The sequence below is a fragment of the Panicum hallii genome, chromosome 1 (assembly GCF_002211085.1).
Source record: "Panicum hallii strain FIL2 chromosome 1, PHallii_v3.1, whole genome shotgun sequence".
NCBI lineage: Eukaryota > Viridiplantae > Streptophyta > Magnoliopsida > Poales > Poaceae > Panicum > Panicum hallii.
The window spans coordinates 7,186,527-7,212,568 of NC_038042.1; the positions used below are offsets into that span (position 1 = coordinate 7,186,527).

At 43.9% G+C, this 26,042-nt stretch overlaps 3 protein-coding genes across 4 annotated transcripts; 2 read left to right on the forward strand and 1 right to left on the reverse strand.

Moving 5' to 3' along the window:
• Positions 1-879: 879 nt before the first annotated feature.
• On the forward strand, positions 880-13,371 carry LOC112879217 (probable LRR receptor-like serine/threonine-protein kinase At1g53430). Of its 2 annotated transcripts, none has more exons than XM_025943482.1 (24): positions 880-1,212; positions 2,877-3,045; positions 3,161-3,232; positions 3,307-3,375; positions 3,461-3,532; positions 3,638-3,709; positions 4,175-4,246; positions 4,324-4,395; positions 4,501-4,572; positions 4,682-4,753; positions 4,835-4,906; positions 5,200-5,271; positions 5,401-5,478; positions 5,637-5,696; positions 5,778-5,816; positions 5,907-5,956; positions 6,041-6,411; positions 6,843-7,038; positions 7,181-7,315; positions 10,375-10,529; positions 11,019-11,229; positions 11,359-11,593; positions 12,043-12,193; positions 12,401-13,371. In XM_025943482.1, exons 1-24 carry the CDS (start codon positions 1,092-1,094, stop codon positions 12,818-12,820), a joined length of 3,108 nt encoding a protein of 1,035 aa, XP_025799267.1. In that variant the 5' UTR covers positions 880-1,091; the 3' UTR covers positions 12,821-13,371. The 2 variants fall into 2 exon arrangements, with proteins under 2 accessions (XP_025799267.1, XP_025799268.1); XM_025943483.1 differs by having other exon boundaries at positions 881-1,212; positions 7,184-7,315.
• Positions 7,571-10,368, forward strand: LOC112879243. Its single transcript, XM_025943484.1, has one exon. The coding sequence runs from the start codon at positions 8,071-8,073 to the stop codon at positions 9,214-9,216; it is 1,146 nt and encodes a 381-aa protein (XP_025799269.1). The 5' UTR covers positions 7,571-8,070; the 3' UTR covers positions 9,217-10,368.
• Positions 13,372-13,794: 423 nt separating the features above from the next.
• Positions 13,795-16,428, reverse strand: LOC112879260 (aquaporin NIP1-1). The gene is made up of 4 exons (XM_025943485.1): positions 16,186-16,428; positions 15,258-15,680; positions 15,046-15,107; positions 13,795-14,375 (listed from the first exon to the last, which is right to left on the reverse strand). Exons 1-4 carry the CDS (start codon positions 16,312-16,314, stop codon positions 14,150-14,152), a joined length of 840 nt encoding a protein of 279 aa, XP_025799270.1. The 5' UTR covers positions 16,315-16,428; the 3' UTR covers positions 13,795-14,149.
• Between the last annotated feature and the right edge of the window lie 9,614 nt (positions 16,429-26,042).

Here is a 26,042-nt window from a genome sequence, read left to right on the forward strand (position 1 = left end):
TTGATAGCTAGTGATGCTAATGGCACCTGATTCATCGTGAGCATACTTTCGTAACATGCAACTCTTTTTCGTTTGAACTAATATATTCCGGAGGATATTGTTAGCCAAGTATGATGCCATGACTGCATTGGTTTCCTAACGGACTTACATATTGAGATCGAAGAAAGAGATTAGCAGAGGACCGCTAACATCTCAAGCTGCTTCAAACTTACATGTCAAAGCACGCACGGAAGCGTGATGGCGCAAACTATATATTTGGATGAAAATCATATGCAGTAATCACTAATCGAAGTCTAACAAACGAACAAATAATTAAATACATACACATATTCCTAGTTCGTGTAGAGGCCATCATTTATGCTTGATTTATCTAAACAAATCGCAGCTAGATAAAATTTTACATAGTGCTTACACACTGTGCTACAAAAATGAACAAACAAGATAGAGCTTCTAGTGCTTATTAAGTTCCAAAATTACTAACCAGTCCCGTTGATGGATCAGCAGGCACAGGGCAAGGTTCACCTCTCTGCACTAGCGAGTGCCACGGCAGGGAGGAAGGGAAACGGTTCCTCCGTAGTACTGCAGTGGGAGGAGTCTCGTCCCGGAGGAAAGACACCGGCCTGTCCTGTCCACACTAACACGATGTTCGTCTGACGTAAGACAGAGGGAAGAGAAAATTAATAAGGCTCAGGCGTTTAACACTCTTGCACACTACTCCAGTTGATTAAGCACAGGGGCATGACAGCACGGGCGCAAGGAGGCTGGTTTAAGTCCGCTCACCGGCGGTGACCATAGAATTTTCGCGTGCGTGTCGCGCGCATCTATCAGCAGCGAAAGATATCCAAGGTCAAATCCCGAGGCGGCCGCTGGTGTGCCAGTGCCACGAGCAAAACCAGCAGGCGCGCCCGGCCCTCTGGCGAGGAACGAGAGGTTCTCCGTTCTCGCGCACACAGAGGCGGACAAGCCTCGCCTGCCAACTCGCTCGCGGCGCAACGCGCGAGCTCGCTCTCTAGTCTCGAGCAGCTGGCTCGCTCGAGCGAAACCAGGAGGACAGCCGGTGAGGAGGAAAAGGAGAGGAGGGGAGCGAGCCGATGGGGATGGCCCGCGGCGGCGGCGGCTTCCGTCTCCTCGTCCTGCTCCTCCTGGGCCTCGCCTGCAGCAATGGCGGGCGATGCTCGTGGGCGCGGACCACGCTGCTGCCGCAGCAAGAAGGTGAGGCGCACATCAGTACATGCCCTGAGATTTTCTCCTCCATGCCTTCAGTTTTCACAGCTCTGCTCTTGTTCTCGGATTTATCACTGACACTTTTTTCTTCGTCCGGAGAAAACTCCGAGAATATTTCAATTCAGCTATGCATACATCGAATCGTACTGCTGGAATAACGCGTGACTTTTTAGCATTTTTTCCATAAAGAAATCGGTTCTGCAATTTCTGTTTTGGTGAATGCTTGTTTCTTAACCGTGAAATTAAGAGACTAGCAGTAGGGCACGCAACACCACATAATTGCTGATTAAGATGATCAGATACGAACTAACAGTGAAATTATCTTATCTCTACCTTTTCACTTCACGAAGTGCTTCAAGCTGCTTGTGCACAACTTGGCTTAGCTTTTCCATGTTGCGTAGGTTTGGTGCCGTCACGCCTCTCTCTTCTCACTGGCCGGATAAACTCCATCAACTTTCTGCTATGCTTGCACTTGAACTTGCGCCACCAGCAAATTCTTTTCTTTTCTTTTTTTGTGATACAAAGTCTCGGTAAATTGTTGCGCAGACATGGCCTGAGCACCCCCCCCCCCAAAAAAAAAACTTTTCGCGTTGCAACTAAGTTCCTACTCTCTGATCTGGTGTTGGGAAACTACAATGTTCAGGGATTAGACTAGTCTCTACCACGAACAGGGTGCTGATGCAAATTGTCGTCGTTATTTATTAGGGTCATTAGCGCAAAACAGTAACTCTAATTCACTGTGCATGTCCTCACGTGGGAGATATCTACAGTCGTCAAGATTAGGCCAGTTCCCCACTTGCCAAGCGAGCCAACTAAACAAACCCTATCAGGGTATCAGGGCAGAAAATTCTCGCCTTTGATGTTTGACTGCGGTCGGCGTTCGCCTTCGAGGTCCAACCTTGCGCGCCGGGGGGCATGACAAAGGCTGCTGGCAGCTGGCTGGCGGTCGACTTGCTCCGGTCCAATGGGTGGCGCCCACCAAGTGTTTGACGAAAGGGCTGAGTCGCTTGCGTCAGTGTCGGTAATGCACTGCTCAACTTAGCTTTATTTTGGGTTAGTCGTGAAAACGGTTTCACAGTGCTTCTACTGCCCACAAAATGTTGGACCATAGCAACTGACTGCATTCTTACTGAAGGTTGTGCAATGTTCAGGTGGTGTGCCTGCTCTGTATAATTTTTTTTCTCAAACACGCAAAAGAGTTGCGTATCATTGTATTAATAGAAGAGAAGGAGTCTTACATAGACCCAAACACACACACCCACTAAACCTGCAAACCCACTAAACCTGCAAGAACTTAATCACATATGCTTGTCAAGAAAGACTTAACCACAGCACGCACTAGGCTACAACAGCACTGGCTGTGTGCAAGGACAGACCGTTAACACCAGCTAAACTCCACAGATGGGCTTCCTCCCTGGCACGGGCTAGAGCCGCAGGCATGCTAGGGGCAGCATCATTGAACGCGCAATTTGTGGGCTCTGTATCATCTTGATGCGGGGACGCTTCATGTTTCCCTTGTTACTCTGGCACCATTTTCTTTCAACCTTTTCTTTTTGGCTTCCCAGGGAAGCAGAAAGAAATACTTTTTTTAACAATCCAATGTTTTGTACATACTAACTTGGCTGAAATTTGAATCGTCCTTGCCTTTCCAGTTGAAGCACTCAAAGGTATAGCGACCAAGCTTAACAAGACGGATTGGGATTTTAGTGTCGATCCATGTAGCGCATCCGGAAATTGGGCCAACTCCACAGGATTTCTTATCAGTAACGTGACATGTGATTGTTCATTCAAGAACAATACAGAGTGTCATATTATCAGATTGTAAGACATGCTCCATTATTCTGCTATTTTCTTTACTCTGAAATGGTGCTCACCAAGAATCCTTGAGTATAGTTCCATTGTCTTTCATTTTAAGTTGAATGTTATCGAATTATAGGGAGCTTATGCGGCAGAATCTTAGTGGAGTTCTACCGGATGAAGTTGTCAACCTTACTTATCTGCGATATCTGTAAGTTCATCAAGCTACCTGAGATTCAGCATATTCACTGTGAATCAGGACAACATAGTTTGCATTCCTTGCAGCGACTTGTCACGCAACTTCATTCAAGGACCCATTCCAGCTTCATGGGGTGACCTACCTGTTTACAATCTGTATGTCTTGCACTGCCACCATCATTTTCTCAGACGTATGCATGTCAGTGTGCGTCCTTTATTCAGCATTCTGGCGAAAATACAGGTCTCTCCAGGGAAATCGTATATCTGGAATATTACCTAAGGAACTTGGACGCATGCCCATGTTGAAATCTATGTGAGTTGTATCTCTGCTCCTGTTGCAAGTACCTGCAACTTGCCGGAGGTAAAAATTGAAAGATGAGAAGAGCTAACTACAGTAACCTTTAACCAATTTCCGCAGACAGTTAGAAGGCAATCAGATCGAGGGTCCTATTCCACCAGAGCTGGGTAACATCAGCACTTTGCAGAGATTGTAAACCCTTATTCTCAACCATTACCTTATACCAAATCCTTTATTTTAATCCCTTAATAGATCTTCATCAAAGGACTTTTTTTTATCATTGTTGTTTATCTGTGGTGACTTAAGCCAAGGTACCTTGAATTGAATTCAAAAAATATTAAGAAAATCTGCAGCGACTTTGGATCTTGGCATGACATGGATTTGGTAATGTAACCAACCATATGTTAGCAGCAGCAATGCATCATTTATATGTAAATGTTGTGCTATAGTTTTTACGTCAATTAGCATAAACAAACTGTAAGGATGTGCATAAGTAAAATGTTTAAGTTATCCTCTTTTATTTTCTCTTCCATTAACACGCTGGTAATTTGTAGGATCCCAAATGTCATGAGTGCATCTTCAAATGAAATTTATTATTTCTTTGGCACTAATTATTGTGCAAAGTTTCTGGAATCATTTCTCATTTTTCTCTTACAGTTTCATTTCTGCAAATAACATCACAGGAGAGTTGCCCTCAACCTTTTCCAGGCTGACAAATATGACAGATTTGTATGTCCCATTCATATTCACCGTGTAAAGTTCTTGCTTCACAAAAAAGTTCTAACTTTCTATTTGAACAATTGTAGCCGTATTGATGGGAACAGTATCTCGGGGAAAATACCTAGCTTTATAAAGAACTGGCAGAGCGTCAACAGAATGTTAGTTCACTCTGATATCAAACATCTTATGACCTTCAATTGAAGTGAATCAGAAAGACCTTCATTTACTCAGGTTTCCATATCAACCGTCTCTTCATTTTCCAGAGACATGCAGGGTACATCGATGAGTGGGCCTATTCCTCCAGAAATTTCCTTGTTGAAGAACTTGACAGAACTGTACGAGACATTTCACATGCTGCATTATGGTTTTATTACATTTTTTATCTTGTATTGGAGTTTGGTACTTAAAATGGACTGTGATTGACCAAAGGTAATGCATCATCAGGAGGGTGACTGATTTGAGTGGACCAAGCATGAAATTTCCTCCCTTACAAAATGCACTGCACCTTACGGAAGTGTGAGTTTATGTTTCTGTGATTTTAACCAGGCCACCCTGTAATCCTTTCCACTATAATACCGAATTCCCTTTATGTTCCAGGGTCCTGCGAAATTGCTCCATATATGGTGAAATACCTTATTACCTTGGACAGATGCTGTACCTGAAAGTCTTGTAAGTAATATGCTTTGACTAGTCATTTTAAGAGTACAGTTTCTCTTCGTTTAATTTTGCTATTTGCAATGTCCAATCATCAATAGGGCTATAATAGAAAATAAAAGAAAAGATATATGGAGTGCATGTACTAATTCTAGGGATGGCTAGTAGCGCTCTTCTAAACCCATTGTCCATTATTCCGTACACATTTTATTTTTCTGTGAATGTACCTTGATCCTCAGTAAGCCTTTGATGCACATGGTCACAGAAATCCCTGATCAAATAACTACTACGAACTGTATTAATTTCAGGGATATAAGCTTCAACAAGTTGACTGGTAAAGTTCCAGAAACTTTTGGAGGAATGGCGGCACTACAATATTTGTGAGATATGCGTTCAGTGAGATTATTGTTTTAATTCCCCACTTGATGCACAAATAGCTTTCTATCCAGAGTTATCTTTCACCTGTAATTATATAATGGAACCTCATTTTATTTTATTTTTAAAATTAGGTACCTGACTGAGAATATGCTGACCGGAGATTTTCCTTCATGGATGTTGAAAAACAAAGCAAGCAATAAAGTAAACATGTGTGTATTCTCCAACTTAGTACTTCTGTATGGACAGATATTTGCATTCATACATTTCTGTACAGACCAATTGATAACTTCTTAAAGAATGAAATCATTCAAAATTTTGTTTCATCCTGTCAATTTCTTGTTCCATGACAATGGTTAATCCTCTGCAGGGATATATCGTATAATAACTTCACAGGTAACCCTCCATCTGAGTGTCAGCAAGTAAACCTGTAAGCAAATTTCAAAGATCTTCACATACAATTAACTTAGTTTTTCATGGTATTCACATGCCTTGCATGTTGTAATTGCAGAAATATGGTGTCAAGCTTTTCATCTTCAAATGACAACTTGTAAGATCGTACAAGATAATATTTTCTATTATTAAGAGTCCATGAAAGAAAAGAGCTCTAATTCCTTGACAATTATTTTGTTTTTGCAAGGTTGCAACCGTGTTTAAGAAAGAGGCTTCCTTGCACAACCAGACCACGTCGTAAGTTTATTTACATACAACAGAGTTACTAACAGTCAGTATTTTGAGAACTGAGTGCTGAATATTTCATTCAAATATATTCAGATTCCTCCCTGTTCGTCAACTGTGGAGGCAAAAGTGTTTCGGTCAATGGGATTACATATGAGGATGATTCGTCCCAAATAGGAACATCAACTTTTGTTTTATCAGATGATAAGAAATGGGCATATAGTAGTACTGGTGATTTTGTGGGTAATGAGAATGGTGACTACATTGCTAGAAACACCTCGAAACTGACCCTGGCTTATCCCGAGCTATATACTGAAGCTCGTCTCTCACCTCTGTCACTGAAATACTATGGCCTTTGCATGGAGAATGGTGAATATACGGTGAAGCTTCATTTTGCTGAGATTGTATTCACAGACGATCATACTTATTCCAGCAACGGCAAGCGTGTTTTCGATGTCTTCATCCAGGTAAAGTGTCTCTTCCTCCTATCACAATCAGGCTGGCATCTTGGTTTTCATTGTACCACTTTTCTAGTTTGTCACACTTGCCTCTTGTCAGTTAAATCTTGCAAATACGAGCAATTTGTCAATGACTGGCGATTATAATCTGAAACAGTTTCTGCATTACAAACCTACTGATAAAGTTATGATGTTGTGAACATCAGAAGTTGGATATGAGATTACAAGTAACATGTCAAAGTTTTATTAGTTTGAGCAGCTTAAATTTTGTTGGCTTAACTTATTGCTGTAACACCTACTCCTCAAACTGTTTATATCCCTGCCTGACTTTACAATCTTCTAATGAATTCGTTTGATCCTACTTGACAAGTTTGCAGAGTACAAAACAGATCCTTCGTTTTCTAATGCATTGTTACCTGAATTTTGCGATAACTTTTCAGGGTGCTAAAGTTCTGGATGATTTCAACATCAAAGATCAGGCTGGCGGCGCTCATCGTGAGATCACCAGAACTTTTACCACCAACATTACAGACAACACGCTGGAAATTCACTTCTACTGGGGAGGCAAAGGCACCACAGCAATACCTTATCGCGGCGTGTACGGTCCGCTGATCTCAGCCATATCAGTGACACAGAGTGAGCACTTCACACCCCCATATTTATAGGCACTTCTTGGGCTCGATTTTTGGGAAACAAAAAGGAGGAGGAAACAACGTTGTTCAGAACCATGCATATCTTCTTATATGGTTGGGAATTTGCTAACTTGGTGTCGGTACAGCAGGCAGGAACCACCATAGACTCTCTACTAGAGTGGTGATTGCCATTGTGGTTGGCGCGGCATCTTTCACTGTCATACTTCTGCTGATAGCTTTCTACTTCAAAGTCTTTTCAAAGAAGAACGCGAAAGGAAACGGTAAGTTCGTCTCTTATTCTAAGCCACTGTCATTCACATCGTATGTCATGCTTCCTGCCTTCGTATTAATTTTATTATTTTTGTAGTATAGCGTGTTTGCTTTTACTTTTCTTTTGTAACAAATTGGCTTGAGCAACTGAAACCAGGAGCATAGCATAACCTAGGGGTTCTTTTTTTTTTCCTTTTGGATCGGATAGCCTTGTTGATCTGCGCAACCTTTATAGGAGTTATATATATATATATATATATATATATATATATATATATATTTGTGTATGTCATTTTTCTCGTGGATAGGGATTTCTTTGCATATTTCACCCTACCTTCAATTGACATGCACCTGCCAATGTTACCCCAAATTCGCTTTTGGCTCGGGTAAAAGTAGAACCCTAACCCCTCGATCCATCGTTGCCACCGTTCTCCGGTGTCCGCCGTGCCGCCACCCTTAAGAATCCGGCCACGGCTTTCTTCCTATCCAAGCGCCCCAAGCTGCCGTCGCAATCGTAGAGACGCCCTCGCCGCCTCGTTGGGGCGCCGCCTCCTGGACGCTGCCGGGGTCACCGTCGCCTGAGGCGCCAACACACGCAGCGGGGCCTCCCGGGCTTAGCGGCGAGTCCGCCCTGCCACTCCCCCTTGCCGTCACGCCGTCGCTCCCCTGGTCACCCGTCGCCCCTGACCGTGCCCTGCTTATCTCGGTGGCCCAAACTCCGGAGAGAGGAGGAAACTCTGCTTCCTTGTGCAACTCAGGATCGGAGATGTCTTCGTTCGAGATACCGGAACCCATAGTCAAGCTGGAGTTGAGCGGGACAAACTACGGGCGGTGGGCGTTGGTAACGAGTGTCACCCTCCGAGACTGTGGTCTGTGGAAGCACATCACCGGCGAGAGTGCCTGTCCTCCAGCCCCTGTTCCTCCTCCCCGGCCACCGGCAACTGCTGCCAAGGAGGTCACTGATGCTGCCAATAAGGTCTATCAGAGCGCTCTCGATGCCTACAGGCAGTGGGACGCCGACGACGCCCGTGCCATGCTCATCCTGGTTCACAGTGTCGAGGCCGACATCGTCCACATGGAGCTGCAGACCGCCCAGCAGATGTGGGCACACCTTCAGCAGCGCTACCAGCCAGTTGTCGACGCCGTCCACTACTCCGTGCTGCAGCAGCTCCAGACACTTAAGCAGGACGATGATACCGTGGAAGACTTTTACAAGCGGTTCACGCCTCTTTGGTGCAAGCTCCATTCGTTGGTCCCACTCCCAGATGTTTGTCGAGGATGTGCTTGCTGTGTGAAGCGCCAGCAGCACAATGACAAGAGCTGTCTCTACGAGTTTCTCATCCAGCTTCGGCCAGAGTTTGAGCCTGCCAAGGTTCGGTTGTTGAGCTCTTCTCCTCTACCGTCTGTGATCGAGGCACGTAACACCCTTCTTGTTGAGGAGATTCTGCTCCAGAGAACTGCCCCTGTTGTTACTCCTGCTGAGAAGAAGACGAATAATAAGAAGAAGAAGCATAGTGGCAGTTGCCCCAACTTGAGGTCTTCTGAACCTTCTGAAGGTTCATCTTCACCACTGTCCCAGGATGAGGTTGCTCGGATGGTTAACTGGTTTCAAGGCCTCACTCACCAGGGGTCATCAGGATCTACCAATCTTCCTCATTCCAGGTACTCCACTTCTAGGGTGCTGTGCAGTTATTATCTGCCGGACATCTCACTAAACAAGGTTTTGCGGGTTTTGACTCTGGGTCCTGTTCTTCTGCACATGACCGCTGTAAAGATTATCAGCTCATATACATCCTTGATGGACGCAATCTTTTATCCACTTCTGCTGCAATGTCCATGCCATCTGCCACTGCCTCTGCCACCAGTCTCTGATGGTTTAGGAGTTAGGACACCATGTGGATCATGTCGATAATAGTTAGTAATTTAGGGTGTCCTTGCCTTGCATGTCATGTCGTTCTTGACACTTCCATGGTTGTTAAGTGTTCTAGTGATTCCATATCTACTCATCATTTCGATCTTGTTTACGTAGGCTTACTTACAAAGATATCAGTCCGTTGTCATTTATCGTTCTTGCTACTATAATTTACACTCATTAGGCACGAATAATTTGAATCAATTAACATTTTGAATGGTGAAAGTTGACCATATTTGTATCCATATTTCTTACGCACATTTTACTAGGAATATGATAGATATTGTTAATACTACAGGTAAATTTATGTCATAGTCATATCTCATCTAATACGATGCCACCCGTAGCTGTGGTCCAATTTTTTTTATGAATGGACGGCGAACGCTTTGCTGTGTGATTTATTAGAAGATCTAAAACAGATATGTACAAAAAGCTCTGCAGTCCATGGTGCCTTGTTGGAGCAATTCCTTCTAGCATAATTGTTGTTGGTTTCTTTTTTTTTTGTTCTCTCTACTTCCAATCCTGATCTGTTTTCGCGTCAGGAAAATGTTTGTTATGCACACAAATCATACATTCATACCAAAAAATACTGTTGACTCTTCACTGGATAATAATTGAAGATCACATTGTCTTTTTTGTCTTGCAGTTTAATATTTGTGTTTTGTTTTTGTTGAGCTCATGCTTTGTGGTATGAGTATTTGCCGTGCACTGAAAGTCCAAGATTCCCTCTTATTTTGCATTTAGAACATTTATGATGTTCCTAACACGGTTGGATGTTCCAATGTAATCTGGTTGTTTCCTGTCTGATTGTAACACGCTGTATTTCTTCCTAAACAAAGGACAGTCTTGTCTTGTAAATGTGAGGTAGGGAAGACTTTGCATTTACATAGTGGATTAAGCTTCTTGTTCAACTTGTTTGATGGCTGTTTGCCTGTCTTAATTTTGAGCTTGTCAGGCTCATAAAGCTTAGTTATGGCTGAAAATAATTTGTTTCATGTTTCTAAGGTACTTTGTATGTGCTATGTGCAATGATTTAGTTTATGCCACAAATTTAAGTTTGGCAAAACTAATATTGTTTTCATCAGGTATTTAAAATTTTAAACCACTTCTGTATTTATGCCATCAGCGTTCATATTGTACTTCCATGTGTCATCACAGGTAGACATTCCTTTTACCAAGGAAGGAAAACTAATACTTCAGAGCTTCAAACAAGGGCACAATATTTCTTTAGCCTGAAAGAGATTGAATCTGCAACAGAACATTTTGACCCTGGTAATAAAATAGGAGAGGGTGGCTTTGGACCTGTTTACAAGGTAAAAACTATGAACTTAATATACCCTCCCTCCTGGTAGCATGGAAAAAATAGCGTACTTCATTACCTTTTCCACTTTCACATAAACTGCATCATAATATATATCTTTTTTTAGTTGCTGAGTACTACAACATATCGCAAAGTACTAATCCGTTTTCCTGATCATCGATCGTGCTGGTAGTTTTGGTGAAATTAGAAAACCAAAGCAATGCTTATTTTCATGACATTAGATGATAACCTTTTTTCCAGAGAAAGGATGGTCGATTTCTTAACTGTTTTCAAGGTAACCAACTCAACACAACATACTCACATAGGGTTAAGATAACAATGAGCATATCTGGAAATAATCAACAAGGAAACAAGCTCATTCACAGCTGCGAAACAAGGATTTTGGTTTAGCACCTTTTTGTTTCCTCTCTTTTGGTGAACATCTATTCAGTTGTTTCAGATTTATCTGGAAATAAATCGTACACTAATCACTTGTCTTCAGGGTACACTGCCAGATGGTACTATAGTTGCAGTAAAAAAGCTGTCTTCAAAGTCGAGCCAAGGAAATCGTGAGTTTTTAAACGAGATTGGAATAATATCGGCTCTAAGGCATCCAAACCTTGTGAGGCTCTTTGGTTGTTGTATTGATGGGGATCAGCTTCTGCTGATATATGAATTCTTGGAAAATAACAGTGTTGGTCGTGCGCTTTTTGGTAAGCCATTATAAATACTAGTAGTGTTTGTAAAGTTGTAGTTCCTGATCTGGAATGAATTTGTCTTACAGTAGTAAAGCACTAATAGCTAGTAAGTGCATGCTGTTCTAATAATAAGACATTTCTTAGGTCGCGCAGAGCATCAGTTGAAATTAGATTGGACAACAAGGTACAACATCTGCCTTGGAACTGCGAAAGGCCTGGCCTATCTCCATGAAGAATCTACATTAAAAATCGTCCACAGAGATATTAAACCATCAAATATTCTTCTTGATAAAAAGCTGCAGCCAAAAATATCAGATTTTGGCTTGGCTAAACTGAATGATGACTGTGGCCGCGTGAGCACTCGGATTGCTGGAACTGTGTAAGCTGATTCTCTAGTGCTTTGTTGTTCTTTAATTTTTCTAGTGCAATAAAATTGCTTAACCTTTTCGAAAAGATTTCTCTGGTTGCTGGAGTGACATATTTCTCTGTCTATAATACTCTATCCATCCACAGATATAAAGGATCCTGACGTTGTCCTAGTTCTAACTATCTTAAGTTTGACCCATTTTATAGAGAAGAGTATTAATACCGACCACATGAAAGAAGTAAACTATGAAATTATATTTCACAATGGATCTAATGATGCTCATTTGATACCGTAAATATTATTGTTCTTTTCTATAAACTTGGTGAAACTTAGAATAGTTTGACTTAGGACAAACTCGGAATCCCTTATATTTGTGGAGGTAGGGTGTAGGACTTTACATACTTACCTGTGACGTTAATGCCTATCCAATGCTATTTTTGTGGTTCTTGTTGTTGTGTCAGTGGTTATATGGCACCTGAATATGCCACAAGAGGATGCTTGACACGCAAAGCGGATGTCTACAGCTATGGAGTGGTGGCACTAGAGATTGTTAGTGGCATGAGCAATATAAATAGCATGTCTAATGAAGAATATTTGCATCTTCTTGATTTGGTATGACATTGTTCTGCTGTTTTTTCTCATCTTTTAGGACTCAATTTCAATTAGCACATTAAAGTGTAATTTAATCTTACTTGACAAAGTTATTTAGAACTCTGTCTTCTGTTAAGCTGCTGTTAAACTTGCACAGCTTTTGTTCGTAGTTCGGCTGATTGTGTGTTCAAGTAGTTGCTTTACTAAACTTTGTTTTCGCAACCTCAGGCCGAAAGGTTGAAGCAGCAAGGGAAGCTGCTAGAATTGGTGGACGAGCGTCTCGGTTCTGACTACTCGCAAGAACAGGCACTGAGGCTGCTGAACATAGCTCTCCTTTGTACAAAAACGTCACCAACCCAGCGGCCAAGAATGTCTTCAGTGGTCAATATGCTTTGCGGTCAGATCCCTATCCAGGTTGTACCTGAAGACGACAATCTCAGTGAAGACTTGCGATTCGACATTGCCCGATCCCAATGCTCCATGAATGACAGCAAAACAGATTGGTCCCAGATGCCATCCCAATGCTCCATGAATGACAGCAAAACAGATTGGTCCCAGATGCCATCAAGCGATCCTTCGATCTTGCGCCACACCAGCAAGGACAGTGGCTACCTCCCATCTTCGAGCTCCTCTTCTCTGAAGCTGTGAGCTGCGTTGCCACGAGTTGCTAGGCAGCAAGGTTGATGGTGTCGGCATTTTCTTTTTGGCCCCAACGCAGCCGTTGTAAAGAGCAAACATTCGGTTCGATGCTTCCAGCAAGTTAATGATTCCTACAAGTGGTCCAAAGGATCTGACTGAGTTCCGCCGAAACCGAGTACTAGAACTTGACTGTACAGAGATGTGAAGACGCGTAATGTGTTATGCAAGCCCTTCATAAGGAAAAATGTATTGAGCATACTGATAGATATCGTGTGAACATGTGATCGCCACCAGGCATCCAAGCAGGAGCTCGAGTGGAGTATGCATCTGTGTGCCCCAGGTCACCTTTCATGTCAAGGAAATGGATTGTACAAGATTAACTAACCCGGATGCGCTAAATCTGGTAGCAAGAACCATGTTGTTTTCCTAGCATATTGACTAAGGATTTGCCATACACTTGTTGCTCCAACTTGTAACTTATAGGGACAGATCATGCTGTGCCCTCTCTACAATCTTATTGCTTGGCCGCATGACAGGGCGAATGATTAACTGATGAATTATGTCGCAGTCCTCGTTGCAGAATTCCCTCGCAGTTTTACGTTGAAAAGAGGTACCGCAGGCCTCCACCTGTGCAATGCAATGCTAGTTGCTAGACAACACAGGTGTACCATTTTGGCCCCGTTTGCAAAGAAGGGGGTTAGCATAAACTTGAACTTGATCCTAAAATTTCCTAGAGTGATCATCTTGAGAAGATGGCCTCGGGATCCGTTGATTGACAAACACAGGGACACTGAAAGAAAACAGGCTCAGTTATCCATTGATTGGCAAACACAGTGACACCAAAGAGAACAGGTTCAGCTATCGTTTCAGTGGTCATTCTTTTGCAGCCTTGCACAAAGATAGCAGTTTCAGTTATCAACTAAAGAGAACAGGTTCGGTTAGAATTGCAGAATTGCAGGTCCAAGAGCAGCAAGGTAAGCATGGGGGATGATGACATGTCTCGCCAACACTGATTCATTCGAGTTATCGAAACAGGCGTACATGGACACTGCCACATCCAGGGGGTTTGACCAACTTAAAACTAGAGCTGCCCGGAACGGAGCCGGAGCTAGCAATAGTCCCGTGGTGCATCCATCACCATCTGATCAACCCTTCATTCCCCATGTCCTCCACACACACACACACACACACACACACACACACATTTATATATATACCCTCACAGGTGAATACTATAGTGCTAGATTACCGAAATACCCCCAGGCCCCACATACGGACGGCCTGCCACATCAGCTCTGACTGGTCGGCTCACGGTTGATTAGCTGGCGGATGGATCGATCAGACGGCGGTGGAGTTCATCCTGCTCATGCTCCGGAGGAAGGAGGTGCTCTTGGTGAGCTCGCGGAGGGGCTTGTTGGTGAAGCGGATCAGGTTGTAGGCCCAGGCCCCCGCCACAGCCCCCGCCATCGGGCCCACCAGGTAGACCCAGATGGACCGGTACTGCCCGCTCACCAGCGCCGGGCCCACGCTCCGGGCCGGGTTCATCGACGCGCCGGACACGGGCCTGGTGACACACAACAAGACAGTTGTGAGCTTTTCGTTGTTGTTTCCTTGTTTTGTTTTCTCCCTCTTGAGCAGTCAGTCAAGCAGAGAAACACAAGGTCATGTGCAAAAAATTAGTCCTTTTCTCAAAGTTCAAAGTATTCCTAGCGCAGTAATAAAATTAGTAAAATACACTGTAATAACTAGTGGTGAATAAAACTCTTTTCCACACAGGTCAGGGTGGGTTGGGCCGTCAGTGTTCACAAGAGAAGAGAGGAGAAGAGAGGCTCCCTGTACACACACCGGTACCAGTTCCAGTGGCGGTGGTATTACGTTCACATTAATGGCTGCGCACCGGGTCGTCACCAACCACACTCAAAGCTGCTCCAGCTCGTACGCCATGACTCGCCTCACATGACGGTCTTTATGGCTCCATAAAACCCTGCTACCGACTGCGACACCCACAACGAAATCTCTCTTCTTTTTGACTCTTTTTTTTTTTACTTGGAAAAAGAACACTGCTGCTGCTACTACTGTGAGGTGATAGTTTTGGGTGCAGTGTGAAAAGTTTAAAGCTTTAAAAAGTTATTCTTTGTGACAACTGAGCTGATGTCATTCTGGTTCATGCAAGATCCCTACGGATTTGTAGTAAACATTTCAAGCTGGTGTGTCGTCAAGGGATCAGTTTTTACCCGGCAATGAGCACGTTGAGCAGGATGGTTGCGCCCACGGCCAGCCCTGCCAGCTCCCCGATCTGCATGCACAACCACAGGTAACTTCATCATCAGATTTATCTAGCTATTCTTCAGAAGGTTATTAGTTACTGAATTAACTGTTTCAGGAGTTATTAACTCGTTTTTGGTACAAATTCATGCCGAATGAAAAAAAAAATAAAAAATCTTACGGCTCTGTTGTCGGTGGCGACGCCTGAGATGACGAACATGAGGTAGAAGGTGGTGATGATCTCGATGACGAGCGACTGCACGTCGGAGCCCGTCGGGAGCGTCCCCGGGAAGTGCTCGTGGCGGCCGCCGAACATGAGCCGCAGCGTGCCGGAGGCGAGCGTGGAGCCCAGCATCTGCGCCAGCACGTACGCCGGCAGCTGCCGCCACGGGAACCGGCCGCAGGTGGCGAACGCGAAGGTGACGGCGGGGTTGAAGTGCGCGCCGGAGATGTGGCCGACGGCGTACACCATCACCATCACCGCCAGCCCCCACACGATGGCCACCCCCGGGAACGTGATGGCGCCGTTCTTGCTCGCGTTGATCGTCACCGCGCCGCAGCCCGCGAAGATGAGGAAATAGGTGCCGAAGATCTCCGCGATGATCTGCGGCCGAAAATGATTTTTATTCCTTTTCAGAAAAGATAATCTTTCTGTGTGTTTTTTCCGAGGAAACTAAATCTTCGTGTTTGATGCAGAAGAGAACTACTGTTCATCTTTGTGTTCATGGCATTTTGTGACTTGGTTTTTGTCATGACTCTAGATGCAGACAGGACAGGGGTTGATTGGGTGGGTCGCTAACATCTGGGTGTGACATGCTACTAAACTCCTTTTGAGGATGTGCCAGTTTAGCATGCCATGCACACACTGGCCTACTGCATGCAGCACCCCTGAATCAGGGGGCACTTAGTTGGCATGCCAGGAAAGGTCGTATCTACAAGAACACAAAACCCGCCGTCGTAAATCTGAACAGGATAATGCACGGCGATATGGACCGTGAAACTTGCGATCGATCTCGGAAACGAAGAACATTTCAAAGAGACAGGAAGGAGAGGAGGAGGACGGAAGCCAAGAACCGAGTCCTTTTTTTTAGGTCTCGGCGGTGCCTCACCTTCTGAACGAAGGGAATGGAGATGGCAGCGCCGCAGCCCCGGTCGCCGGCGAACTCGTCCTTCCTCCCCTCCTCCATGGCCCGGTCTCGAGCTCCGTTCGTCTGGGAGTTGTCGCCGCCTCCGGCCATCTCCCTCGCTCCTTGCTGTGGTGGTACACGCTGGGATTCAGATGGGAGATGGGCGCAGGAGGACAGAGCCCGGAGTGAACAGAAGAGAGGAGGAGGACGAAGAGTGGAGCAGCGGGCGATGGGGTTGGCCGATGACCCGGGCACCTATTTATTGGCGCCAAGCCCAGCCCGCTCCTCCTGCCCCCTCCCTCCCTCCTCTCCTCGTCGCTATCGCTTTCATGCCGTTTGGATTGACTCGGCCTCCTGGTTGGTGGGGGCGCCTTCTTTTTTTACTGCGTGGGGAGGTAATTAGTGCTGATTATCCAGAGATTACCGCGCAGAGTTACTAATGCTTTGCGATGGAAAAAGTTAATAAATCCGGAATTCTGGATCGAGAGGCGCGATCCAAGAGCTGAAATGCGGACAATTCCAACTACTGTGCCTACCAGAGGGGAAAGAAAAAATAGAGCTTATCAGAAGCACTCCTGCTTTGTCGGTAAATCTTATCACAACCGATAACTTTCAAAATATTGATTTGGAAACATTAAGAACGTACTATGCGTACGATTCCCTTGAAAGATTTCTTCATTGACATCATAAGTTAATCGGATTTATTTATGATGTAAAGATACTAGCAGGTAAGTTTTCTTAGGAAAAAAATCATTTTACTATCCTCACCAACCTTTTACTCCAAACAAAATTTAAAATCGAATTACTCCACTAAACTATTTCGGCTGGTCCGATTTACCCTCTAATACGATTTATCTTTTCTTTCCCAAACATGTAAATTTCTGACTAAAGGGAGGAGTAGCATTCGTATACAATTTCAGATCATCTACTACTAGCAATGGTCTACTTCCTCTATTTCCAATTATAAGTCATTTTGATATTTCTAGATACATAGTTTTTCTACGTAGTTAGATGTACACCTACACCTATATCTAGAGATATGATAAAAAGTATGCATCTGGAAATACCAAAACAATATTTGAAACGTATGAAGTACTGAGGCCCTGTTTAGTTCTCAGCGCAAAAACGCAAAAAAGCTGTAAACGCAAAATTTTCGAAGGAATCTTGCTAATTTGAAGTACTAAATGAAGTCTATTTACAAAACTTTTTGCATGGATGGGCTGTAAATCGCGAGACGAATCTAATGAGCCTACTTAATCCATGTTTTGCAGCAGTAATGCTACAGTAACCATCCGCTAATTATTGCTTAATCATGGATTAATTAGCATCATTAGCTTCGTCTCGCAATTTACAACCCATCCATGCAAAAATTTTTGTAAATAGACTTCATTTAGTACTTCAAATTGGTAAGATTTCTTTGCGCAAAATTTTTTTGCATTTATAGGCGTCGAACTAAACAGGCCCTAAGTATAGAAGCAGCATGCATCTAAGCACAGTACTAGTACTAGTGAGCTGCCAACTGTGATCCCAGAAACACACAGGGTCGGCCGGCGTACGAGAAGATCGGATGCCTCCCATAATTACCCAAGCACGCATCCTCTTTGATTTCCTCGGCGGCTCAATTGGCAATCGGACAGTTGAGACAGCTAGAAAAAGGCGAGATCGTACGGCTGGGAGAGCAGGAGGAGTACGCAGCAACAGCACCCACGCATGCATGATCCAATCACACAAATCGTTGTCGCTAACTTAATAAGGTTGCAGTAATAAAGCCGTCGACGGCCCGGCCGGCCGGCTCTTCAATTTTCGGCGTCGCTTGCGCGAGGAGAGAGGTGAGCTGAGCTGAGCGGCAGCGACGCTTTATGGCGCACCAACAAACAAACAGGAGTGGCCGGGTTTAATTGGTTCGGACGGGCGTTTCAAAATTTCGCAACATTTGATCATTTCCCAACATACACTGACCTGCCTCCTTGATCCCGCCCTTACACGCTGTTCTAAGTCAAAACACTCTAAGTTTGGCCAAATTTATAGAGAAGAATATTAACATCAAATAAGTAAATTATAAAAATATATTTTATAATAAATTTAATTATTCTAATTTGATATTCAAAATATTATTATTATTTTCTATAAATTTGGTTAAACTTAGATCAGTTTGACTTAAGGTAAACCAAAATGTCTTACATTTCAGGATGGAGGGAGTATTTCATAGAAAATTCCGTTGCGTAGTTTCTAAGAGTATCGTGTCATCTTTAAATATTTGAATTGATGGATGAAACTAGATCTGCAAATGAATTAGCTGCATTAGCTAGACGGAATACCCATTCAGCAGTATGGTTAGACAGGCTCCTGTGTATGCCATTGATCTCATTAATGCCGATTGTAATCAAACCCATATCTAGTTAATAAAACAGTCTCTTTATCCGTAAAAGATGTCGTATCAAAATGACCAATGAGAGTTGATGACATATTCGGAGATTGAACATAAACCTTGCTCTCGAATGGAGTTTCACACGGTGAGCATCAGTTTCATCGAACTGCGCTCTCATCTCTCTCATCATAAATGTGTTTCCATGTCGCCATAATAGTTGAGGTGATACTCGTAATGAGACCTTTATGAAACTCTTACTGGAAATGCTCTCAATGAAGGACTCCATTACATAATATCCTAGAGTGACGCATCTTTTTTAGATGTTTAGATTGATGAATAAATCAAACCATGCATAGTCTTACTGCATGATTCATATGCTATCCATAATATTTAATTGATGTATGATGTTGAGATCAAATGCGCCATATGATATGTTTAACCACTTGCAAATTGTATGTAAATTAAATACTAGCATACTAGGTATGGTCACATGGGATCAATAAAAGATATATGGAGATAAACCGAATTCGTCTCAGTGGGACTTCATTCCTGTTTCAAAATATTTTATTTTGCAAGTCTGTTTTAAAATATTGGTAACCATGTACATCAAGTTTCATCAGACTAATAAAACTCAACTCCTCCACATAAATCTCATGTCTTATCACCATTTTTGATTACGTGGTATGTCATTTAATTAGGTTGAAAATCCTATAAAATTTGCCATAGTAAAAGTTGCAGTCCCTTTTGTACCACGCGTCAATCAATTTATTCTACTCCCTCCAAAGTGTAGATCGTTTTAGTTTTTTTAATTTATAGATTTTGCTATGCATCTAAACATATATAAACATATATAGTTACACAGTAAACATCATGTATGAATCTAGAAAATCTAAAATCTAAAACAAACTATATTTTAGACCGGAGGGAATAATAATTAAGCGTGCGCAGAGCAACCTGCGATGGATGCGACCGTCCCAAGATGAGCGGGGAGTTGAGGTATATTAGAAAAGGAGGTCTACGTGGATGCATGGAAGACGATAATGGAGTACTAATAGACACCGCAATTAACACAAATGATGATCATCTAGTCACCTTTTTTTTTCTAATTTGTTTGCTAGCTTCTCCATTGTACTGACCCTTCCTGAAGCGTCACCGGTCGAGCTAAGAAGGGGTCGCGGGACGAAGGGCCAGGCAAAACTTGGTGAAGTGCCAAGATCATTTGGTGCGGTGAACGCTGAAAATAACCGTAGCTAAAAAAAACCGGCAGTGACCAGTAATGTGTTACGTACTGAAGTTGGGCTCTAGAGTGGCACGTTGTAGCTATTTGCCGAACGGCGCCATGCGCCCGGCGGCATCTCAGCCGCTCGTTCCAGATCCAACCAGCAGAGGGAGCTGTCGCCCAACCCCGTGAAGCGAAGCGAGGAGCTTTGGTCTCGGCGTCTCGCTGCCGTGGCGGTGGCGCCTTGGTTGCCGCCGCACTGCAGAACGACGGTGCGGCCGTCGACCTGTCTCAAGTCTCAACGCCGGCCGGCGGCCGCTCACGTCTGACTGCTGGGCCCCGCGCTTGCTTCAACAGTGGCCGCCGGGGCTGCCATTGAATGCGCCGGGGGTGGCCGACTGGCCGGAAGCGGATGGCGGGCGGGATGGGTCTGGGTCTGGGTCTGGCTGCCGCTGGCTGGCCATTGATGAAGCGCGCATGCATGGCAGGGCTACTTTGTGTACGGTTGATTAGCGCTGGCGCTGGCTGCTGTCCCTTGTCGACGACGCGGCGGCAAGCTCTGCTGCCTACGTTCCCGTTCCTCGTCCCTCGGTGCCTAGCAGTAGTTTTCTTTTCCTCTCGTGAGTCGTGACTGTAGTAGTATCATCACAGCTTTCTCTGGTGACACTTTCGGTTCCAAATTTCCATTGCAAATTACTGTGGATATTTATTTATCCGTGAGAAAATTCTCTAGTTGACACGGGAAAGTGAAGGCTTCCTTTTTGACGCTGAAAATTTTGAAATATGGAAGTTGAAACTTTTCAGCGTAAGCATTGATTTTTCCAATATCCCCAATATCATCAGAGAATTTTAGAAGCTGCACATTGCACAGTTCTAAGCAGAAACATACTGATCATGAGCATGGTAAAGCTCTACAACATTATCCACAAAGTCTTGTTTGGATAGATACTAACCCCCTCCCATCTATGTATTATTGGGAGGGAATGGATTTATCCAAACACGTGAGAGCAGAAGCGTTTGTTTCGTTTTTTTGAAAAATGCGAGCAGAAGGATTGCTGCTGGCTGGTCGCCCGGCAGTATGCAGATACGGCACGCAGGCAGGACGGATGCAGGGGCTATCTCCCCAAGATCAATGGATATCCCTCTAAATTCTGCTCTATTTTTTAAAGAAAGAATGAAGAAGAGAGGAGCAAGAAGAAGAGAAAGAAGGAAAAGAGAAGAGAAGGAAGAAAAAGATAAGAAAGATAAGCCCTCTGTAGCTGGAGTCGCCACTGCACGCAGGAATTGATTAGCCGGAAACCTTGGTGGCTGCGATGCAGCATCTGGTTGGGGAGTAATTTGCATCGGTTATGCCATGCCATGCCATGGTTTGGTTTCCAAGCAGTATCAGTATGCAACGCATCAGTGTTGAACACGTACGGGAGGTAGGATGGAGCAGTACGTATACGTACGTACTCGTCATTAAACAACACACCTACTGCCTCTTAAATTCGACCGTGAGATAGACAAGTACTCCCTCCGTTCTAAAAATAATGCAACTCTCGTTTCTAGAGAAGTCAAACAATTTCAAGTTTGATCGAATTTATACAAAAATTTACTAATATTTATATTTTCAAATAGATTTAATATAAAAATATATTGCATGATTAATCTAATGATACTTATTTTATGATATAAATATTAATACTATTTTATATAAATTTGATCAAATTTAAAATTATTTGACCAATCGAAAAATGAGAGTTGTATTTTTCCAGGGCGGACGGAGCAGTAGGCTAGCAGCAGAACTAGAGGATGTGTGGTTCCTCCATTTCTCTTTCCACGGGTGCCTGCGACCCTGTACCTCAATCTGCTTGCTTGCTTCTGCCTCTGCCTGCCCCGCTGGCTCCACTGATCTGACGAGCTGACACTCATCACTCCGCCGGACGTCTTTGATCACCGCCTTTCTGAATTCTGATCGCCGCCAGCTCTGAATTCAACTCCCTATACCAGAGCTAGCCTAGCCACAGTGAATTTTTCTAGAATATAATGCAGGGACAGTTGCCCGTTAGCCAGTGGTGTAGCGGACGGGTACATTTTGATTCCAGCTCAAGATGTCACGGATCTCAGGAAAACCAGCATGAGAATCCCACATGCATGGAAACAGTTCCGGTTAACCTTTTGCATGCACGAGTGGTCCCTCAGCTCACCAAATACTAGTACGGAGTAGTACTTCATCTAAAGTTGAATATAGTCCATTTAGTTGGTCAGCCGAAACTTTTAATTTTAGCCATCAGGATCTAAACTTATGAAGAAAAATACCTTCATAATATATATAATAATATATTTTCATAGATATTACTAGCTACTTAATTTCTCCAATCGAAAATATAAGTCTGTTGCCTTCAACGTAACACTTGGACTAACAATCTATACAAATATTTTATCTTAAATGAACTCTCAAAACAAATGCAGTACATGTAAATGCCAATCTTATTATGCTGTCAATCTATGTGTAATTTTAGATATATATATATATATATATGGCCGAAAATAAGAAGAAAGTTGACTTGAGATGAACCTAGTCGAACCTATATGTCTCCAAAGCGAATAAATACAGTAATAACCGGTTATTCTAGAAAATATTAAAAATGTTGATTGGTAGTATACACAATGCTGTTAAAAGAAACCTGTCTGCAGGATACTTTAATTTTTTCCGTCCGCACAACACTCATTAATGCAAGTTTAGAAAATACCAAAATAAAAAATTATACACGGAAGACTTGAATTTTCACATACCAGCATTTGTTGTCGGGCCCTTCATGGTTTCATTTCGGATCATGTAACCAGCCTGGGATCCTGCAAATTTATCCCAAAACATGCACGGCACGTTTCGCTCCTACGTATCCTGCCCGTTTTCCCTCTCACTCCATGATAATGCTATCTAGCTGGTTCATGCATCTACTTGGTACAATAATCCAATCGATTTTAAATTATCAAAAAAAATCCATTTTCTAAAGCGTCATGTCAGAATCCAGCTCCCGTACTCCTACATACACCGATACAAGTGTGCCGTCCAATACGCTTACGTCTCGATTGGATCATGCTTACGTTACGTGCATGATCCACACCGTGAGCGACCCGGTCCTAGCAGCTTGGACCTGAATCGAACTCAGGCCAGTCGCTCGCTGCATTAAGTGTGTGTAGACGAGCTGAGTACTCAGATCGGTGGACGACGACCGGTACGCGTACCTCGTCGTCGTCAACGCGATGCGATCGTGGCGTCTCGCAGGCCGGTCCCTATTAGCTTGGTCGTCAGTAGAATTGTCCTAGAAAGTGTCATTATATTAGCACTAACCTACTAGTGGATCACTCATCATAATCGCTCAAAGTTAGTCGTCGTTTCGGCCGAAAAGAGAGGAACAGGTTAAAGCGAGATCGAGAGCGTAGGGTATTTGGAGGCGTTCACACACTTTGATCCAGAGTGCTGGGTGCGTTTCAGTTGACCAGAGCGAGCTAGCTGCTGGACTGGAACATCGACCGATCTGCTCCTATAGCTCGAGCTAGGCAGCTAGCTAGCTAGTCGGTCGATGGGTCAGTCAGCCGCCCGGCCGGTCTTCCGGGAGCAAACTGGCCGTGCATCACGGTGGCTGATCGGGTCTCCGCCGGTGCCCATTTCTTACTCCCTCCGGTCCTCTCGCGTGTGGAGTGGTAGGTGATTTCCCCACTCTGTCCGATGGTCGTTGCACACGCATAGATGCATGTGCAGGTGCGAGCTGATGACTAGTGGAAGCAGCATGCACGCATGGAGTTTGATCTGGTCGGGGCGGCGGCGGGCGGCCAGATCGATCTAGTAGTAGTGTTGACTAACCACAAAGATAAATAATCAAGCTACCTGCTACCGGCCGGTAATCTCGTTATGTAACCGCCGGGTTAATATATAACTGTCGTTGATCAAGTAGTACACACTTGCTTGACCAGTTACGTTTACTATGGAGTAGAAATATTCAGTCGTAGCTTATTATGATCTGCGGATACTATTTTCATTTTTTACAGGTACTTTTGACAGTGCTGCAATAAGGGAAATGAACGGTCCTGAATTGATCGACTTGAGCTCCATCTGATCTGGCTGTCCCAGCTAATAATCAAGCCTCTGAACACACACAGATAGATGGATAGATAGAAACGAGTAGTTTGGTGATAATCTAAAAATAGCTACTATATATGTCTATCTGGATGTTCAAGGTCTTACTGACCCAGTTCATTAAATTCAGCAGAAAGAAACCACTACTAGTAGGTCAGAGAACACTCTGCTAGCAGCCCTGGCATTGGCCCTAGCGCTTCCCAACAATGATTTCAACAATGTCCAGCCACCGGTGATCTCGTCCGATCGACAAGCTGCCGACACCTCTCTGAACCGATCCACCTGCACCCTCCTTTCTAACTTGGTGTCTTTTGGTCGTCCTCTCCAGACAAAACGGAGCAGCACACAGCACGCACACACATTTGACTTCACCGCCGTGCAGTGCATTCTTCATGCCATGCGTACCAGTGTCGTTTCACCACGCATTTCGCATAGGCACATGCACCACGCCGCACCATCCATCTCCTCCTTTGCTACTCTTTTTTGACTTGCTGCTCCATCCATCATCCATCTCCTCCTTTGCTGCAACGGAATGTTCATCATTTTGGTATATGGAGGGAATTTCTCGCGTTTACACCGGCTTTCTCAGTTTCTCCCCTTCCCGATTAGTGGCGGCGCTATCCATATTGATGTGATCGCGACCCTTGTCGTCTTGTTAATTTACTGATCGACTTTGGTGAACACTGCTAGCAGCAGCTCTGACAGTAGCTGGAAACTTTAACAGTGCGGTGAAAAGGACCATTTTGTGCGCGCACATTCACCGCGCGTGTGCAGCTTATGTTGATCCTGCTCTTGACTTCGCCGGCGCCATGGCCGCTCGGACGCCTCTTCGTTCACTGCACGCGTGCTGCTAGCTGCTTTTGCCGGGAAAGAACAGGGGGCAGATGGGCCGTCACAGGTAACAAAAGGCAAAAGCTACGGAAAGAACAGTACTGACGAACTGATCATCCAAAGATTCATACGCGCTTTTCCTAGCTAGCTTTAGTTTGGTGTGTAGGTTACGTAGAAAAGTTGGGTTACCTCTCGTTGCATCGCGATCTGCAACGAACGCAACGGTATCTGTTTGTTTATACTGTAACTAGCTAGGTTAATCTCCCGGCCCAGCCTCTGAATGTCGAAAACAGGCATCCGGACGTATGAACAGATAGATCAGAGCACGCGCGCGAGGCCATGGAAACGTTTCGCGTGCTCAAGATCTGGACAAGAAAGATACATTATTTGGTCCACTTCAGGAATTATTAGTATGTATGCATATACAGTATCTCCGTGCTGGATAGATCTCTCAACCGCCACCTGATCGTCGACGCAGGTCATTGATGAAGCAAGTCCCAGCACGGCTTAGTAAACTTTCTTCATATCCCTCCCTCCCAACTGTAACACATGATCAGGCTTATTGCATCGCAGATCATAGCAAAGCGACGGAAGTTAATATGCTGTGCAGCGCCATATTAAACTCAGGAATTATTATATCTTCTTTGCTTCATATATATTAAACTATATAGCACTTCGGCAATTATACCTTCAAATATTCAAAAGTATTTCTCGTAGTGGATGCATTAGTGCCGGTCTTAATTATATTGTCTATCTCTGTGACTTTAAGCTTAGAAAGTTTGATCAAGAATAATAATCCTAAATTTGCTTATATTATTTTTGAAAAAAAAAGTGTTTTACATTTTTTTTATCAGATGAAGTATATACACTTACTTACTCCTTCCGTTCCAAATTGTAGATACATAATTTTTGCTATGTATATAAATACATAATTTTATTGAATACTCCATCCGTCTTAAATTATAGGTCGTTTTGACTTATATAATTTCGGTTTCGTGCACTTTCACGACCGGTGTATTGGTGCTCCTCACAAGTGATTTCCCAATTATTATTCAGAAATATATGCATACGGTGAGCTGGCGCTGATGATGCTAGGGCGCGCTTGCCCCGAGTGAAAGTGCAACTGTCGTCAGTGCGTGATATTTGTAACACCTATTCCACGTAGACGCGCACACACAATTAAACTCCAGCACCATGCACGCACGTGGCACGCACAGTTGGCCCGGCCCGGTCCAGAATGCATGATGAATCACCTCGATCTCTTGGGCCATTTCGTCCTTGGTGATCCAGAAAGGATA